Source organism: Eptesicus fuscus, chromosome 18 (assembly GCF_027574615.1).
Source record: "Eptesicus fuscus isolate TK198812 chromosome 18, DD_ASM_mEF_20220401, whole genome shotgun sequence".
In the NCBI taxonomy this organism is placed as follows: Eukaryota; Metazoa; Chordata; class Mammalia; order Chiroptera; family Vespertilionidae; genus Eptesicus; species Eptesicus fuscus.
In genome coordinates, this window is record NC_072490.1 from 35918184 (window position 1) to 35936989 (window position 18806).

At 41.3% G+C, this 18806-nt stretch overlaps 1 protein-coding gene across 3 annotated transcripts in view; it reads right to left on the reverse strand.

Moving 5' to 3' along the window:
* Window positions 1–18806, reverse strand: part of ATG7 (autophagy related 7) — a 320218-nt gene that overhangs the window by 217708 nt on the left and 83704 nt on the right. For all 3 annotated transcript variants that reach the window (XM_054708192.1, XM_054708191.1, XM_028127347.2), the window contains exons 2-3: window positions 6935–7107; window positions 6388–6442 (exon numbers count right to left, since the gene is read on the reverse strand). In XM_054708192.1, the coding sequence (XP_054564167.1) occupies window positions 6388–6442; window positions 6935–7107 (228 nt within the window). The remainder of the gene's footprint in view (window positions 1–6387; window positions 6443–6934; window positions 7108–18806) is intronic.

An 18806-nucleotide genomic window follows, 5' to 3' on the forward strand; every position in this document is an offset into this window, starting at 1 on the left:
CTTCACTCAGTCTCCCAGTGGTTACTCAAGAAAGTACTGAGATTGTTTTGCACCTGTTATTACACTTGGCCAAACCAGGCATGTGGCCAGAGTCTCCAGAACAGACAGGCAGTGGAGGTGGTCAGGATGGAATAAATCCCCCAGAAGGGCTGAGGTCACTTTTCACACTTGTAGGAACCTTACTCCACAGCTTTGCATGGCCACAGGGAACTCTGGGAAGTCATACTCAGTCTGGGAGCATGCTGCATTATCTCCTGCTTTCCAAAATAATCTGAGTTTCTGATGATAACATCCTCTAACAGAGTCCATTGGTATCTTTCCATCAACCACATCCTATCCCATTTTGACAGCCATGCACTTAGACTGCTTGTAAGTAAATGCAATAATTATTTGAGAAACTAGGACATGTCCAGATCTATGTTAGGTAGTAGTAAGATAGGAGAGAATGAGAGACAGCCTGAGGCCCACACAGATAATTTTGCATGAGTCTTCTTTCCTTAACTACTTTTTAAGTTATTTGAGGGCTCCCCTTTTCTCTAATTGAGTCCATCTTGAAGCTTAGCGAAGAAAAATAGTTCTTATGACTAAAAAAGATAAATGTTCCTCAAGGGAAAGAGGCCCAGGGAAAGAAAAACTTAAAAAACACACACCCAAAAAACAAAGTTTCATGCTTATACAAAAATTGTCCACCAAAATCTATTCTCTTCTTAAACAGAAACAGAATACATATAAGATGCTGGTAGCTGGGCACCACATATCCCAGGCTTCCGTGCAACATAATTGAGACTTTGCACTCTCCCCAGCAGAATCTGAGGGAGTGATGCATGTCCCTGCCTGGCTAGGACCTTTAAGAGACTGGGAATGTTTCCTCTACCTGTTTTCACCCTGGCTCATTCCCTTTCTATATATTATTACCTGAAAGTGACAATTCCATCTTAAGCAGCACACAAAGGCAAGCCCCCGCACCCCTCCCCCCCAAGGACGATGAAGCCTTAAGAGGAAAGAAGAGTGGACCACCTCCCTGGACTACAAAGTGGACTATAAAGTGATCATTTACCTAATACAATTTAGAGAGCAGAATTCTGTGTTGCTAATTCTGGCAGAGATCCAAGAGGCTTCCAGAGACTCACAGTAGAGGGGATTTATCTGGTGCTATGCAAAGCTGAAATATTCATGGCAGTTGTAAGTGAGAACTAGGACTGTTAGCTCTTCAACTGTATCTTATTCCTCTCTGTATGCCCAGTACCTAGCACATTACCTATTGTCAAGATACAGAGGAAACAATTAATAAGTATTTCTGAAATAACTATTACCTCTCCATATTTATTACAGCACAGAGCACACTATAATGCAAATATTTATCTTCTACCTCTATCCAGGGCCCTTCAGAGCTCCGTGTTTCATAAGTCTTTGTATTCCTAACACCTACACATCCAGCATATAAGAAGCATTCAGTGTTTGATGAATAAATTCATAAAGATTTTCCTACAAACCCATGCAGAGGTGCAGTAATAAAAATAAGTACAATAATAAGGAGCTCTAAGTGCATTCATTAAACTTCCAAACTGTCCTGGTCTGTTTGGGTGCTATAACAAAATATTGCAGAATGGGTGGCTTATAAACAACACAAATATATTTCTCAGGGTTCTGGATCAAGGTGCCAGCACGCTTGGGTTCTGGTGAGGCCCTCTTCTGATCACAGACTGCCCACTCCTCCCTCTGCCTTCACATGGCAGAAGGAGCAAGCCAGCTCTCTGGGGACTCTTATAAGGGCAGTGATCCCATCCGTAAGAGCTCTCTCTGCCCTCATGACCTAACACTTCCCAAAGGCCCCACCACTTAAAACTATAACCTTGGGCATTGGGTTTTCAACATATGAATTTGGGGCTACACAAACATTCAGACCATAACACCAACCATCCTAAGAAAGAGGGACTCAGAAAATCATACACTTTTAGAACTAGAAGGAACACTAGAAGCTGAGAGTTAGAAATGAGGAAACTGAAGCTAAGAAACTAAAGGGACTTACTCTAGGTAACTTGGTTAATTGGCTGTAGATAGCCTTCAAATCCAGAGCTATTTTCATAACACTAGGGACTATGTTTTATTCTTGTTCCTCTCCCCCACTGCCTTCCTGGGAGCCTCACATTTGTTCATTCAGTAGCTAAATGAACAAACATGACCAGAAAAAAACAAGCAATTTGTGTGAAAGTCATAGCTGTGGGATCACAGATTTTCTTAACTCCTTCAACTAAAACTTCTGGATCACTCAAGTTTAAGATGCTTGGATTTTGTAGTAAGATCAAACTTACTACAAACTTCTGTGAACTGCTTTTTCTATCATTGTTCCAACGAAGGAAACTATTAATATCTTTTAAAAAATAATCTTCATTCTAGTATCAGAATAAAGATAGGAGAGAGGCAATGATGAATGTTAGACTATCTAGATTACATTAAAACTATACTACTGATAGTCTCCACTTTACCATCTTCAAATAATTTATTGCTTGTACACTGTCTGTACTTTCCTCATTATCTTGCAATTGCTCCAAAATTAAGTTAGTTTTTGCCAAAACAGGGAAGCGATTACTAGGATCTAATTTGTTTTGACAAGTAATCACAGGAATTTATTATTGACCAACACTTACATTTTAAAGATATAAAAACTAACATTGTCTTGCATCTATGTAACAGAATTTTACAATTTGACTGAGATAAAGGAATAAAATGTGTTGAATTTTGGAGAGATTTAAAAAAATTCTATGAGCCTGGCCAGTGTGGCTCAGTTGGTTGGGCATCGTCCTATGCCCTGAAAGGTTGCTGGTTCCATTCCAGGCCAAGACACATGCCCGGGTTACGGGCTCAATCCCCAGTAGGGGGCATGCAGGAGGCAGCCGATTGATTATGTTTCTCTCTCATTGATATTTCTCTCTCCCCCTCTCCATTCCTCTCTCTCTCTAAAATCAATAGAAACTTTTTTTTTTTTAATTCTAGGGTTACTTTATTTGAAATACCCTAACCTTTGATTATTGTCATTTTCAAAAACCAGAAAAAAAAACACAAAAAACCAGGCAGTCCTTACAAAGATCTCTGCCTTCCCCAAATCCCTTATCTTGACACTGCTAAAGTACAAGAAAGCAGAAAACATGGACCTTACTGAAGCCTGTAAGTCAAGCATGTCAAACTCAAAGGCTAACACGGGCCAAATAAACAAGGTTTAAGTTTATGTGGGCTGCAAAAAAACAAAAGCTTCAATTTTCATAAAAATGTAGGTTTATTTCGATAGAGAAACGCTGAATACAAAGGGCTGAAATAAATGAGTAATCGTTAACATAAAATAATAGAAAATTTTAATAAAATTTAATATTTTTTCTTGAACATTAACTTACCAGACACTCAATAACTGCACAAATTAGTAAGTGTAACGCAAATAAACCGATTTTTCTTGTTCTCCGAAAGCAAAATATTTCCTGTTGCGCAACAAACAAGGTAGTACAAGACTAGTGACGTGGCAATCGGGTGCTAAAATATTCGCTAATAGTATTAGTGGAGAGAAACGGTGCGCCAACGCATAAGGTGCGCAAGGGAAATGAATGCAACACGATCATAGTAATCAGTCATTAGGAAACATTGTAGTTCGTTATTAATAACTAAAGGCCCGGTGTATGGATTTGTGCACACTGAAAGGCAATTAATTAGAAGGTGGCCAGCAGGGCAGGACTGGGCGAGACGGGCCTGACATGCCCTGGAGCCAACCTTCCAGCCAGCCGCACCTGGGCAGTGCTGGGGCTCAAAGGGCATCTGCAGAATGAGCAGGGTCCCTCCAGCAGGTGGAGTCCCTTGGCCTGGCCTGCGGGGATCGGGCGAAACCAGCAGTCTGACATCCCCCGAGGGGTCCTGGAGTGCGAGAGGGCACTCTGCACAGTTGCTATCACTTGGCAGCTCCTATGTTGAATGTCTTCCCCCTGGTGGTCAATGTGCATCATAGCTACAGGTTAGATGGTCAGACGGTTGCTTAGGCTTTTTTATATATATAACTAGAGGCCCAGTGCACGAAATTCGTGCACGGAGGGGGGGCGTGTCCCTCAGCCCAGCCTGCACCCTCTCTAATCTGGGACCCCTTGAGGGATGTCCGACTGCCCAGACATCCCTCTCACAATCCAGGACTGCTGGCTCCCAACTGATCACCTGCCTGCCTTCCTGATTGCCCCTAACCTGCTTCTGCCTGCCAGCCTGATCACCCCCTAACCACTCCGCTGCCAGCCTGATTGATGCCTAACTGCTCTCCAGCCAGCCTGTTTGCCCCCAACTTCCCTCCTCTGCCGGCCTGGTCACCCCTAACTGCTCTCCCCTGCAGGGTTGATCGCCTCCAACTGCCCTCCCTTGCAGGCCTGGTGCCTCCCAACTGCCCTCCCCTGCTGGCCATCTTGTGGTGGCCATCTTGTGTCCACATGGGGGCAGGATCTTTGACCACATGGGGGCAGCTATATTGTGTGTTGCAGTGATGGTCAATCTGCATATTACTCTTTTATTAGATAGAATAGAGGCCTGGTGCATGGGTGGGGGCTGACTGGTTTGCCCTGAAGGGTGGGGGTTCCCTTGGGGCGAGGGGTGGCCTGAGCGAGGGGCCTGTGGTGGTTTGCAGGCCGGCCACGCCCCCTGGCAACCCAAGAGGAGGCCCTGGTATCTGGAATTTATTTACCTTCTACAATTGAAACTTTGTAGCCTGGAGCAAAGCCAAGCCTGTTGCTTGCTCTGCGGCCAGCAGCCATTTCTGTTGGAGTTAATTCACCTTCTATAATTGAAACTTTGCAGCCTTGAGTGGAGGCTTAGGCCGGCAACAGGATGGCTTCTTTTGTTACCGTGGAAACCCAAGCCTCCCTCCCGCTCTTGGTGGCTGTAGCCATCTTGGTTGGGTTTATTTGCATATTTGTTCCTGATTGGCTGGTGGGCATGGCTTGGCTGGTGGGCGTGGCTTAGGCATAGTGAAGGTGCGGTCAATTTGCATATTACTCTATTATTAGGTAGGATGTATAACAGGATTTGTAAAAATTAAGTTACGAAATATTTATTAAAATGTTTCTTACATACCATTATATTGGCTGGGCCGCAAAAATATTCATTGTGGGCCATATGCAGCCTGCGGGCTGCGAGTTCAACATGCTTGCTGTAAGTCTTTAATTCTCAATTGTTTTATAGGCCCCCAACAAGGATCCTGTTGTGTAGAATTCAGTTTGAAAAACAGTTCTCAAGGACCACAAAAGACCTAATCAAATCCAGTGACCCTTGCATTGAACTTGGACCTTTCTGCTTCTGACATTGTAGACCATCTCTTTCCTTCCTGAAAACATTTCCTTCTTTGGTTTCTGTAACTCTTTTCTGGTTCTTTCTCCTCTCTGATAACTCCCGTTTCATTTGGTAGTTCTGTATCTTCTTGTCCTCCCTAATCAGGTATGTTCTGGCCCTTTGTTCTTCTTACAGGAGAGTCTCTTCCTCTCTTACAGCCTCATGATCTTTCCTTCATGGAAGACTCTCCAACCTAGTCTGACCAATCCTGCTTGACTCCAGTGCCTCTGGACATTTCTATTGGATGCTGTCATCTCAACATGTTCTAAAACAAACTTACCTCCTCCAAAAATTTTAGCCCCTTCCGGTTTCTCTATTTCTGTAGATGATAACAAAATGCCCCTGGCTACTCAATGCAACTTCAGAAATACACTTTACCTTTCTCTCATGAGTGCTTCCTAAATTAGGTCACATGTGACCTTCCGCAAGCCATTTTACCTTTTGACCCATAGTTCCCTCATCTGAAAGAGAGAAATTACACCTGGCAGGTCTGAAAAGATTATTTATGTATGTGAAAATGCCTAGCTATTTAAATCAATAAATGCCTCTCTTCTCTGCAGCAACTCCCCATGGCCTCCAACCAGACAAAAAATTCTTTGAGGGTATATGTCATATTTCTATGTATATCCCTAGAATACCTTGCACAGTAGCTTCTATATAGAAGTAGCCTAATAAACATTCAGTGATGCTCATGGGTAAGCAACTAAAGGAATAAATCAAGAGATACCAATAAAGAATCACAAAATATTAACTATAATCAAACTCAGGAGGAATGTTATCTAAGTCTCAATCAATCTACATGGTACTTGGCACCAAATAGGCTCTGATAAACACCTGCTGAAAAAATAAATGAGGTAGTCTTAAGCATCTAGCATTTGTGTCTCTGTTATGAGAGGTAAAGAGAATCATGAGGAACTGGCTCTGTTCACCAGGAGCTACCTGTTTCCCTGTGGTCCACCTATGAGAGAGGTTAAGAGTACTCATTTCTTGAAAAAGGCAAACAGTGTTCTTCACTATAGATTTGGAGCAAGAAATACTCACATGTCAAAAGCACTGAACTCCAATGTTAAGCGAGCTGGAAGCCCGGCAGAATCACCTGCACAGAAGCATTATCACATTTTCAATCGTAAGTCATTAAAAGCAGCATTCAAAACAAAAATATTTGTGTGTAATTTTGTTTTCTTTGTTGAGCCCAAAATGCCCCAGCAAATTCGTGGTTATCCAAACTAAACAGAGGCTTAGCTTAAAATGACAGAGCTTTTGTGAATTTGAGAAATTTTCTAAGAATATAGAAAAAAATTTAATTGGGAAAAAATATTTCCAATCTTCTCCCCCAGCAATACTAAGTAACCAGTATTAATTCTTTGGATTAATAACTGGGGTTTTACAGCACCCTTTCTTTTTCCCACAATAGGAAAAAAAGAGGTAAAAATAAACTTGGGTCAAAAGTCAGGAAATAAAATAGAAACTGGTAAAGACCATTAGTTGTAAAAGACAAAAGTGTCCTTGCTAAAAGAAAGCTGACCCTATACTGGAGGGCAGAGAATATAACAGAAGATGATGGAAGATGGAGTTTAATATTGCCTACCATTGTAGTAATAACCCTTAATGTCCTTGGGAGCTTCATCCAGCCGATACTCATTCAGCTTCTTCTGGGTCAACTCATGCCAAAATCCAACATCCAAGGCACTGCTAAATGGGGCAAACTGCAATTTAAAGAGTCCAGGATCCCCCGTAGATGCTGCCATTATTTGGTGCCTACTGAAAAACAAAATAGAACACAACTAAATAGCACAAAACATGGTAAAAATAAACATTTGTAATAATGCTTAATTAAAACAAACAAAAGAAGAAAGGGAGTAAAACTGTTTCTATTCCCAGATAACACAATTTTATATAGAGAAAATCCTTAAGACTCAACTAAAAAATGGTTAGATCTAATGAATGAATTCAGTAAAGTTGCATAATATAAAACTGACATGCAAGAATTAGTAGTGTTTCTAAGCACTAAAAAGGAACTTTCTGAAAAACAAAGAAATCTACCCCAATTTATATTAGTATCAAAAACAATAAAATACTTAGGATGAATTTAACTGAGGAGGTGAAAGATCTCTACTGAAAACTACAAGACGTTAATGAAAGAAATCAATGAAGACAGAAATGGAAAGGTATCCTATGTTCATGGATTGGAAGAATTAATATTGTTAAAATATCAATACTACCAAAAGACATCTACAGATTTAATGTAATCCCTATCAAGATTCCAATGGTATGTCTTACAGAGATAGAAAAAAACTCTCCTAACATTTAGATAGAAGCACAGAAGACCCCAAATAGAAAAAAAAAATCCTAAGAAAAAAGAACGAAGCAAAAGGTACCACACTGGCATAAAAACAGACAAATAGACCAATGGAACAGAACTGAGAGCCCAGAAATAAACCCCAGCACATATAGTCAATTACTATTTGACAAGGGAGCCAAGAATATTCAATGGAGAAAAGATAGTTTTTTTTTAATAAATGGTGCTGGGATAATTGGATATTCATATATAAAAGAATAAAACGGGACATATATCTTATACCACTCACAAAAATTAACTCAAAATGGATTAAAAACTTAAGTGTAAGAACTGAACCATATAACTCCTACAAGAAAACATAAGAATAAAGACTCTTAGCAGGGGTCTTTGTAATGATATTTTGGATATGACACATAAAGCACAGGCAAAAAATAAAATAAACAAGTGAGACTAAATAAAACTTCTGCACAACAAAAGAAACTATCAACAAAATGAAAAGACAACCTACAGAATGGGAAAGTATTTGCAAACCATATATCTGATAGGGGTTAATATCCAAAGTATATAAAGAACTTATACAACTCAATAGCAAAAGAACAAATGAGCAAAGGCCCTAAAAAGACATTTCTCCAAAGAAGATATATGAAAGGCCAACAGGTATATGGAAAAATGTTCAACATCACAAGTCATTAGGGAAATGCAAATTAAAATTGCAATGAAATATCACCTCAAGCCTGTGAGAATGGTCATCATCAAATACAAGAGATAACAAATGCTGGTGTGAATGTGGAGAAAAGGGAATCCTTGTGCATTGCTGGTGGGACTATAAACTGGTACAGCCACCATGGAAAAGAGGATCCTCAAAAAATTAAAAGTAGAACTACCATCTGACCCAGCAATTCCACTTCAAGAATATATCCAAAGCAAATAAAAACACTAGAAAAGATAGCTGTACACCCATGTTCATAGCAACATTACTTAAAATACTCAAGACATGGAAACAATCTAAGTATCCACTGATGGGTGAATAGATAAAGAAGCTGTGATCCTATATAATAAAAGCGTAATATACAAATCGACCTAACAGTGGAACGTCTGGTCTCTATGACGCGCACTGACCACCAGGAGGCAGACGCTCAACGCAGGAGCTGCCCCCTGGTGGTCAGTGCGCTCAGCCAGAAGCCGAGCTCACAGCTGGCGAGCCCAGAGGCAGCGAGCCAGGCTCACGGCTGGTGAGTGCAGGGGCCGTAGCAGGAGCCTCTCCTGCCTCCACTGCAGGTGGGCGATAAGGAGCGAGGAGTCCGGGACTGCGAGAGCCCTGGACTGTGAGAGAGATGTCTGACTGCCAGCTTAGGCCCGATCCCTAAGCTGGCAGGCGGACATCCCCCAAGGGATCCCAGACTGTGAGAGGGCGCAGGCCAGGCTGAGGGACGCCCCCGCCAGTACACGAATCTTATGCACTGGGCCTCTAGTATATATGTATGCATATATGTGTGTGTGTGTGTGTGTGTGTGTGTGTATGTGTATGTGTATATATATACATACATACACATATATCCTATCTAATAAAGAGTAACATGTAAATTACCATCACTCCACTACGCCCACGATTGGGTGGCGGGAGGCTGGGGGGCGGGACTCGGGGTGGCCTATCCGGCCATTGAGAGTCACGGATCCGCTGCCACTGAGGGGGGCTACCCTGCTGTTGAGAGGCGCAGGGGGCGGGACTCCCGCCCCCTGTGCCTCTCAAAGGCCAGATCCGCGGCCGCTGAGGGGGCCTGCCACGGACACCCAGCTGCGCCTCTCAATGGCAGGGTCGCCAGGTGTCCACGGCAGCCCCACTCAGTGGCCGTTGAGAGGCGCAGGGGGCGGGAGTCCCACCCCCTGCACCTCTCAACAGCAGGGTAGCCCCCTCAGCGGCCGCGGACCATCAAAAGTGCGGGAGCTGGGTGCCTGTCTGCTCCGGCACCAGCGGACAGGCACCCAGCTCCACCGTGAAAAGCGAAAGCATGGAGGGGACCCTACACGTGCATGATTCAATTATGCACTGGGCCTCTAGTATATATATATTATTCAAACATTAAAAAACACACACAAGGAAATAGATGGACCCTGAAGTTATTATGCTAAGTGAAATAAGTCAGAGAAAGATAAATATCGTATGATCTCATATATGTGGATTCTAAATAAAAAATAACCAAGCTCGTAGGAAAAGAGGTCAGATTTGTTACCAGACGTGGAGGATGGGGGGAGGGGCAATTGGAGGAAGGTAGTCAAAAGAAACAAACTACAGTTGTAAGATAAATTAGTAGGGATGTGATGTACAACATGATGACTATAGCTAACAATGCTGTATGACACATAGTTATTAAGAGAGTTCAGTCCTAAGAGTTCTCATCATAAGGAAAAATTTTCCCTTTTTTCTTCCTTTTCTTTTTATTGTATCTATATGTGAAGCTGGAAGTTAGTAGAGCCTACTGTGGTAATCATGTCACCATGCTGTGTGCCTTAAACTTATACAGGAATGTATGTCGATTATTTCTCAATAAAACTGGGGGTGGGGGTTGGGGAACCAACCAAATAGACAATGAGAGGTATGGGGGCTACCTGAAGATACATCTTTGGAAATCAGCCTGAGTAATTTGCCCGTGTTGTCAAGTTTAGCCTCTTTACGTTACAACTGATTTTTCTAAGAACTTTTCTTGGCCTTCACTTTTGTACATCTTCCTTTTTTGTCCAAATCAGTGTGACTGATGAATTAGTGTTATTCTTTATTACACATAGTCATAGTCTCAGCAGTTTTGCCATCCTGTGTGGCCCTAGAGAAGTTTACAAGTACAGGAGTCCAGCCAGTTAGAAACACAACAAGACAAACGGTTGAGTTCTGAAAAAGAACAGTGCTTGAGCACTCCAGCCGAGGAGAATGAAGACGTTTCTTCCCACCTAACCACAGTGCCTGCATTTCTCTGAAATCTCATCTTTTATCCTTTAAATGCATGAAAATTTTGTGCCTTACTACATTTTCTTTAATATTTCATATTTTCCCTCAAATCATCAAATAAAGTTGACCCTCCTGGCAATCGAGCATGTATACACAGTAACTCCCTATACTCCCTGCACACTCTCATGGATATAGGTACCCCAGTCTGAGAAGCACAATACTAGAGAAACTTGGCAGTTCCAAAAAGTGCGGGTTGATAAGTTCCCTTCACTTTCCATCCTGTCCAACTACCCCATCACCAAATTCGTATTTCTGCAGCAGAAAGTATAAATAGGCACACTAGGTGGAATAAACAAATTAAAAAGACAGTTTACAACCACTCAGAGATTTTTGCCTCAGTTTTGTGCTAAGTCTTCCAAACTTGTTGGATTTTAGAATTAGAGATAAGGAGCTTTGGACTGATAGTATCTATATGAAAAATGCAAAGTTAGTATTACATAAAAGTGCTAAAAATCAACATGGAGTGTGGAGCAGAGCAGGGAGAAAGCTTCTGTGAAGGAGTAGGGTGTTGAAGATGGGCAGAGGGCTGAAGGAAAAAGACAGGGAACTGCTGTGGTAGAAACCAGGAAGCATGAGCCTAGCTCTTCTTAGTAGGAGGGCTGGTACTGTGCAACAGCAATGCACACACAAAGCTAAGTGGGTTACACAGGACAAGATGGAGAAGGCTTCAAAAGTGAGGCTGGCTCTGGCCGGTATTTTGAATTCACACCAAAAGGTTGTGGGTTCAAAATACTGGTCAGGGCACATATCTACGTTGTGGGTTTGGTTCCCAGGGCACAAAAAACTGACCAATGTTTCCCTGTCACATCAATGTCTCTCTCTCTGTCTCTCCCCCTCTCCTTTTCCCTCTCTCTCTCTCTCCCCCCGCTTCCTCCATCCCTCCCTCTAAAAATCAATGAAAACATATCCTTGGGTGAGGATTAAAAAAAAAAAAAATAAAGCGAGGCTGAAGAAATCTGGAGTGGGAAGCAAGTGACAGTTTGGAACAGGAAATATGACAGAAGTCTATGGTGGCAAAATTGCTTTGAAGGAGGCAGGAAGAGAGTCCTAGACCAGTCCTTTTTCATCTCATGGCACATATAAACTAACTACTAAAATTCTGCAACACACCAAAAAAATATATTTTTTACCGATCTGAAAAAAATAGGTATAATTTTGATTCAGTCACACCAGACAGCTACTGTTGTCATTTTTTTTAATTTTACTATCTAAGGGAAAAGAGGTCAGTGTTCCTGACTAAATAGTCAGGTATTGCAGGTTTTAAAAAAGAAGGATCTCTTACCCTTTGTGACAGCATGGATGGTTCTGAAGATTATTATGCTAAGCAAAATAAGCCAGCCATTAAAAGACAAATATCACATGATCTCACATATATGTGGAATCTAATTAACAAAATAAACTGACAAACAAAATAGGTCCAGAGACATGGATGCATGGATGCATGATAGATCTCAGAGAGGAGGGGGGTTAGGGTGAGGAAAGGAGGTGAACCAGAGAATTTCTATGCATATATGCATAGCTGATGGACACAGACAGTAGTGTAATGAAGGCCTGGGATGGGACAGGGTTTGAGTGGAGGGGGAGGTAAATGCGGGAGGAGGGAAATGGGGGGCATTTATAATACTGTAAATGATAAAAATATAAATTTAAAAAAACCAATCATTATCAAGAAAAGATTAAACCATATCTGCACACTGCATAAAAAAAAAAAGAAAGAAAGAAAAGAAAACGTTTGAAGAGAGTAATGACAAATGGTGGCAAAGAACACTAAAAGTAAAAATAAATAAATAAATAAATAAGAAGAAAATGAGGCCTGGTCAATGCCATTGGATTTTCATTTTTAAAAGGAGCTCAGTGGTAGCTTTCTAAAGTGGAATTTGAGGGTAGATTATTAAAAACAGAACATGCTGTAAGGGTAGGATCAGCATGGGAAAGTAACCAACTGTGTGTCCCGGCATGTTCCAGAGGCCAGTTAAGTTTGCTACTGGATTCTTAATGGGTGGTTGTTTTTCAACAGGCTTAATGTGTTTGTCATATTTAAAAATATGCTTTGCCAACAGAAATCCAATTAAGAATTAATAAAAATTTCACAATGGGGACTTAACAAACTCAGAAAAACAAGCAGAAAACAAGAAGTGGGAACTATAATAATTAAATATTTTTCTACATAATCAATAAGCTTAGTCAATCACAAAGGACAATGCATCATTGTCTTTAAAACTCTCTGCTGCCTTAGTATGGACCTGCAACATCGTGCATCAGACAATGCCATCTCACACCTCCACTCCCCACAGAAATGTGTTCATGGGTCAATGACTTCAGTCCCTTCAGTCCCTTGTTAACCAACCAACCAATCAACCAACCAACCAAACGCTTACTAGATTTAAGACACAGAGAGTCAGGTGTCATCCCTGCCTTGGCCTGCCAGTTTCTCGGCCTTATGCCTTTGCTGAGGCCCCTTGGAAACCTCTCCCCATCTACCAGGAAAATTTCTCCTCATCTCATAAGGTCCTTTATGAAGCTTTCATTAAAACCCATAGTCAGTAGGTATCAATAGTTCCCTTTTCCAAATGAAAACTTCCATTAGAGCATTTGTCACCATGAACCATACTTGCTTTTTAGAAAAATACACATTTTTATTGATTTCCGAGAGGAAGGGAGAAAGAGAAACATTAACGATGAGAGAGAATCATTGATGGGCTGCCTCCTGCATGCCCCACAATGGGGACAAAACTCGAAACTAGGGCATGTGCCCTGACCAGTAATCAAATTGTGACTTCCTGGTTCATAGGTCAATGCTCAACTACTGAGCCATGTCGGCCAAGCCTTTTTGATCATACCCTTTTAAAAGTCATTGAATATCGTTTCCTCTTATCTGCAGGGGATATGTTCCAAGATGCCCAGTGGATGCCTGAAAATGCAGAACCTATATATACTATGTTTTTTCTTATACATTCATACCTTTTCACTTATGGGAAGCACTTTATGGCTTCTCTTTGGCATATCTCAATTGCCAGCATCACTACTCTTGTGATTTGGAGCCACTGTTAAGTATGAATAAGGGTTACTTAAACACAAACCCTGTGATAATGAGACAGTTCATTTGATAACAGAGATGGCTACTAAGTGACTAATGGGCAGGTAGCATATACAGTATAGATACACTGGACAGAAGGATGATTCATGTCCCAGGTGGGATGACATGAGATTTCACTGTGCTAATCAGAATGGTGTGCAATGTAAAACTTATGACTTGTTTATATATGTAATTTTCCATTTAATATTTTTAAACCAAGAATGACTATAGGTAACTAACACAGTGAAACTATGGATAAGGGAGGACCACTGTAATAGCGGCTGTACAGAAAAGAAAACGGGAAAGAGAAGCCAAGATGGAGGCATAGGTACACACCTGAACTTGCCGACTCACACAACATCTTCAAAACTACAACTAAAAGACAAAACGAACATCATCCAGAACCACAGGAAGGCTGGCTGAGTGGAAATTCTACAACTAGAAGGGAAGAGAAAGGCACACTGAGACTCAGAGGAGCTGCAGAAGTAAAGGGCAGAGGTACGGAGGCGCCCATGGAGAGGGCTGGCAACTGAGTACGTGGCTGGCTTTTTCAAGCAGGAGGGAGACACAAGCTCCCGACTGCTCTGAACTCCAGTTCTGGGCGAGACTCTGGGGACCCACTCTCAGAAGGGGAGAAAATGGATTATCTGGCAGTGGGCTGAACTCAAGGGCAGCTTTCTCTCAGAGGTGCTTGCAAGCGATTACCAAGGGACACTGAGACCCGGGGACCTCTTAGGGCAGGGCTGACGGGAAGCCATTGCTGTTTGCTCTGTCCTGAGACTCCACCCCATTCAAGCTGTGCACAGAGGGTTTTGCATATGAATGGCCTGGTCCTTTGAAATCTAAACTTACCTATCAAACTGTAGCTGAGGCAGAGAGACCCAGAACATCCAAAAGAAGGCCCAAGGCCCCACAGCAGCTTGCATTGCTTCAAATCTGGGCCTCATCTGGGCACCTCCAAAACCCAAACAAAGAAGAGGAATCTGCAGATCTCTCCGTAGCTCCTACTGGGTGGCCTCAGGCAGAGGCTAAATTAGCACCTCCTTGGAGATCCAAGAGCCAGTGTACCCAGGGGTCAGAGTAGGACCATCCAGATTACAACTCCTCAGATCCATAAGGGACACACTCAGGGGGCAGACTCAGTGAGCACCAAAGCCCCACTGAAGCAAGTCTTGCCTCATACGGATGTCTCCAGCACAGAAGTTCTCCCATCGTAGACACAGCTGATCCTCACAGCCAATTGGCCTGGAGGTCAATTCCTCCGAGTGATACCAACAACAATCAAGGCTTAACTACAACAAGACTGTGCACACAGCCCACAAAGGGGTGCACAAAGTGTGTCCACCTCAGGTAACTGGGGAGGCTGAGCCACTGGACTCTATAGGACACCTAGCACACAAAGCCACTCTATCAATACAGGGAAGCAGCCAAAATGCGGAGACAAAGAAACAGGTTACAAATGAAAGAAATGGAGGAAAGCAAACTACTGGATATAGAGTTCAAAACCACAGTTATAAGGTTTTTCAAGAATTTTCTAGAAAAGGCTGATAAATTTAGTGAGACCCTCGAGGATAATGAAAAAGGACCAACTAGAAATTAAGCATGCACTGACTGAAATAAAAAATAATATACAGAGATTCAACAGCAGACTAGAGGATTACAAGAATCAAGTCAAATATTTGAAATACAAAGAAGCAAAAAACACCCAACTGGAAAAGAAAAAAGAATCCAAAAATATGAAGATAGAGTAAGGAGCCTCTGGGACAACTTTCAAGTGTACCAACATCCAAATTATGGGGGTGCCAGAAGAAGAGAGAGAGCAAGACATTGAAAACCTATTTGAAGAAATAATGACAGAAAACTTGCCCTACCTGGTGAAAGAAATAGGCTTACAAGTCCAGGAAGTACAGAGAACCCCAAACAAAAGGAATCCAAAGAGGAACACACCAAGACACATCATAATTAAAATGCCAAGAGCAAAAGACAAAGAGAGAATATTAAAAGCAAAAAGAGAAAAACAGTTAGTTACCTACAAGGGAGCACCCATACGACTGTCAGCTGATTTCTCAACAGAAACTATGCAGGCCAGATGGGAGTGGCAAGAAATATTCAAAGTGATGAATAGCAAGAACCTACAACCAAGATTACTCTACCCAGCAAAGCTATCATTCAGAATTGAAAGTCAGATAAAGAGCTTCACAGATAAGAAAAAGCTAAACGAGTTCATCACTGCCAAACCAGTATTATATGAAATGCTGAAAGGTATTCTGTAATAAGAGGAAGAAGAAGAAAGAGGTAAAGATAAAAATTATGAACAACAAATACATATCTATCAACAAGTGAATCTAAAAATCAAGTGAATAAAAAATCTGATGAACAGAATAAACTGGTGAATATAATAGAATCAGGGGCATAGAAAGGGAGTGGACTGACAATCCTCGGGGGGGGGGGGGGGAAAGGGTTGTGGGGCGTGCGGGAAGACTGTAATTTTTGTCCAGTGGATGAGGACAGTGGTGGTGGTGGGGGGTAAGGGCATGGATGGGGTGCAGTGGGAACCGGGTGGAGGGGAGCTATGGGGGGTAAAAAAGAGGAACAACTGTAATAATCTGAACAATAAAGATTTTAAAAAAAAGAAGAAGAAAACGGGAAGAAGAAAGAGGTTAAGTAACTTGCCTAGTCACACAGAAAGTGGAAGAGCTGAGTTTATAACCCAGGTCTGGTGGCTTCAAAGCCCCGACTTTCATACTATACTATACTTCCTTGAAGGAAGGCATACCCTATCCACCCCCCTTCAGAACGTTTATATTGCCCATCAGCCCCACATATGCTAAAAAATAACCAATTATTTTGAAAGCACACACACACACACACACACTCTCTTGACTCAAGAACCAAGAAGAAAAAGCCAGTGGCCAGAGCAATCACTGAATATAAAAGGAATTCAACACAGTAGCAGAGAGCGGTACAAATGGGTTTCCTCTGTGTGATGGATCATCAGATCCCTACACACTCTTAACCCTTTGCACTCGCTTGCTTTTTTTAATCTATTCCTTTATTCTACTCGGGATTTAATTTTTTAAATACCCCAGATCTTACAAAGCGCGGCAGTAGAATAAAAAACTGGAGTTTCTTTTCATACAAACTTATTTATTTGGATTTTTTTACATTTCAAATTATTGATACATTCAAAGAGTATAAAAAGAGCTGCTACCAATGCTAACCGTGTCGAGTCACACTCAACATCCGAGTGCAAAAGGTTAAAGGTCAACAGAAACCTGTTCACATCATCACTTTGATGACCTGCTGAGTTCAAAATGGAATTTTACCAGTGCCAGGGACAAAGGAGAAAACTCTCTTCCACATAGCACTTCAGCAGCTGGTGAAGTTACACAGGATGACCACTTAGAGGATAAAGGACAGGCATACTAAGAAAGTAATCTGCATAACAGATATATCCTTCAAACATTTCTGACTTATTCGATCTTTGAGAAATTCCAAACAGAATCCAAGAGCCTATTTCACAAAAGATTATGGCTGGTGTTTAGCTGCTGAACTGTTGTTTGACAGGCTAAGAAAATGGGAAGGCCTTAAGCAACAGCAGCAACATGTGATTAGGTATCTGCTAGAAACATCTAAATAGGATACTCAAATATAAATGCATCACTTAGGAACCTATACATCTATGTCACATTGCCATCTTCCCTAAACTGGAAGAGAAGATTAAAGAAGTAATGATGAGAGGGAATTCTGGAGAGAATGGGAAGTGAGTTATAGATACATAGTTATGTGTAACTAACCTAGGTCCAAACATTACCTGCTTCCTAAAAATTAAGACTTGCAGTGAGATTTCTGGCCTTCAACATTACATACAGACATAGTCAAGAAAAGAAACTGACAGAGACATCATTATAAGTATGGCTCAATTTTATTTCAAACAATTTCTATCATATTCAGGATATGAAACCCAGGAGTTACACAAGAAGGGATTGTGTCACTTCCAATGAAAGAGGAAGGGCTTTCATGAGGATTCAATACTGTAATGAACAAGAATCCCAGCAGTAACCAAAACATCTAGTTCAGATTAAACTGAAAAAGTAGGTGGGTGGTTAAGCAATAGGGACCCTCTAGGGCTGTGTCTACCACCCAAACTTGGTGCAAATTTCCGGCTTTTATGAAAATAAAACGAAGTCATTCTCAGAAACCTACAAATAGATTAAAAATAGTACCTTTGGAGACTTAATTAAAAGTTTCTGTCCAAATGGACCTAAACCTTGTGTTCGTGTTATTCTTTAACATCAAATCCCTACAGGAAATGTACATTAGTAGTGACTTCCTAAGAAAGAAGCTATGGGGTCAGGAGAACCTTAGTTTCACTGTATGACCCTTTGCCCTTCTGAATTTTGTGTATGTGAAATAACAATTCAAAAATAAGTAAAATCATTAAAGACAAAAGTCCTAACCCAATGGCTCAAAGACAGGGAATGAGAGAGATAACACTGCCAGCTCAGCTGCTTTAGTGCCAAGAAATAACACCTGGGATATCCTTGATGAAAAAAACATGTCTTATTCATCTTTTTTTCAGCACTTAGCACAGTGCCTAGAGTATATTAGCTCAGTAAATGTTGACATGAAATAATAGCTCTCTTCCCCACAAAAGGGGCAAAGGATGGATGCTATAGTGAGACAATTTTCAGCAGATTTTAAAAATTACTAATAGCCTGAATTGTCCAAATAGGAAATAAAGTGACTAGAACGAAAATAAATTTTCCATTAGTGAAAGTGCTCAAGCATATATTAGATGATTATTTGCCAAGTAACAGTGCACAAAGGATTACTGTATCAGGCTGTCAGGCAAGAGGCCAGGGATTGGCAGGCTTTTTCTGAAAAGGGCCAGATAGTAAATATTTTAGGCATTGCAGGCCAAAACAGTTCCTGTCATATTTTCTTTCTTCTTCTTCTTCTTTTTTTTTTTTTTACAACTCTTAAAGAATGTAAAAAACATTCTTAGCTCATAGCTACACACACAAAAAAAGGCCCTGAGCAGGATCTGACCTGCAAGCTGTAGTTTGCTGACCCCTGGACTA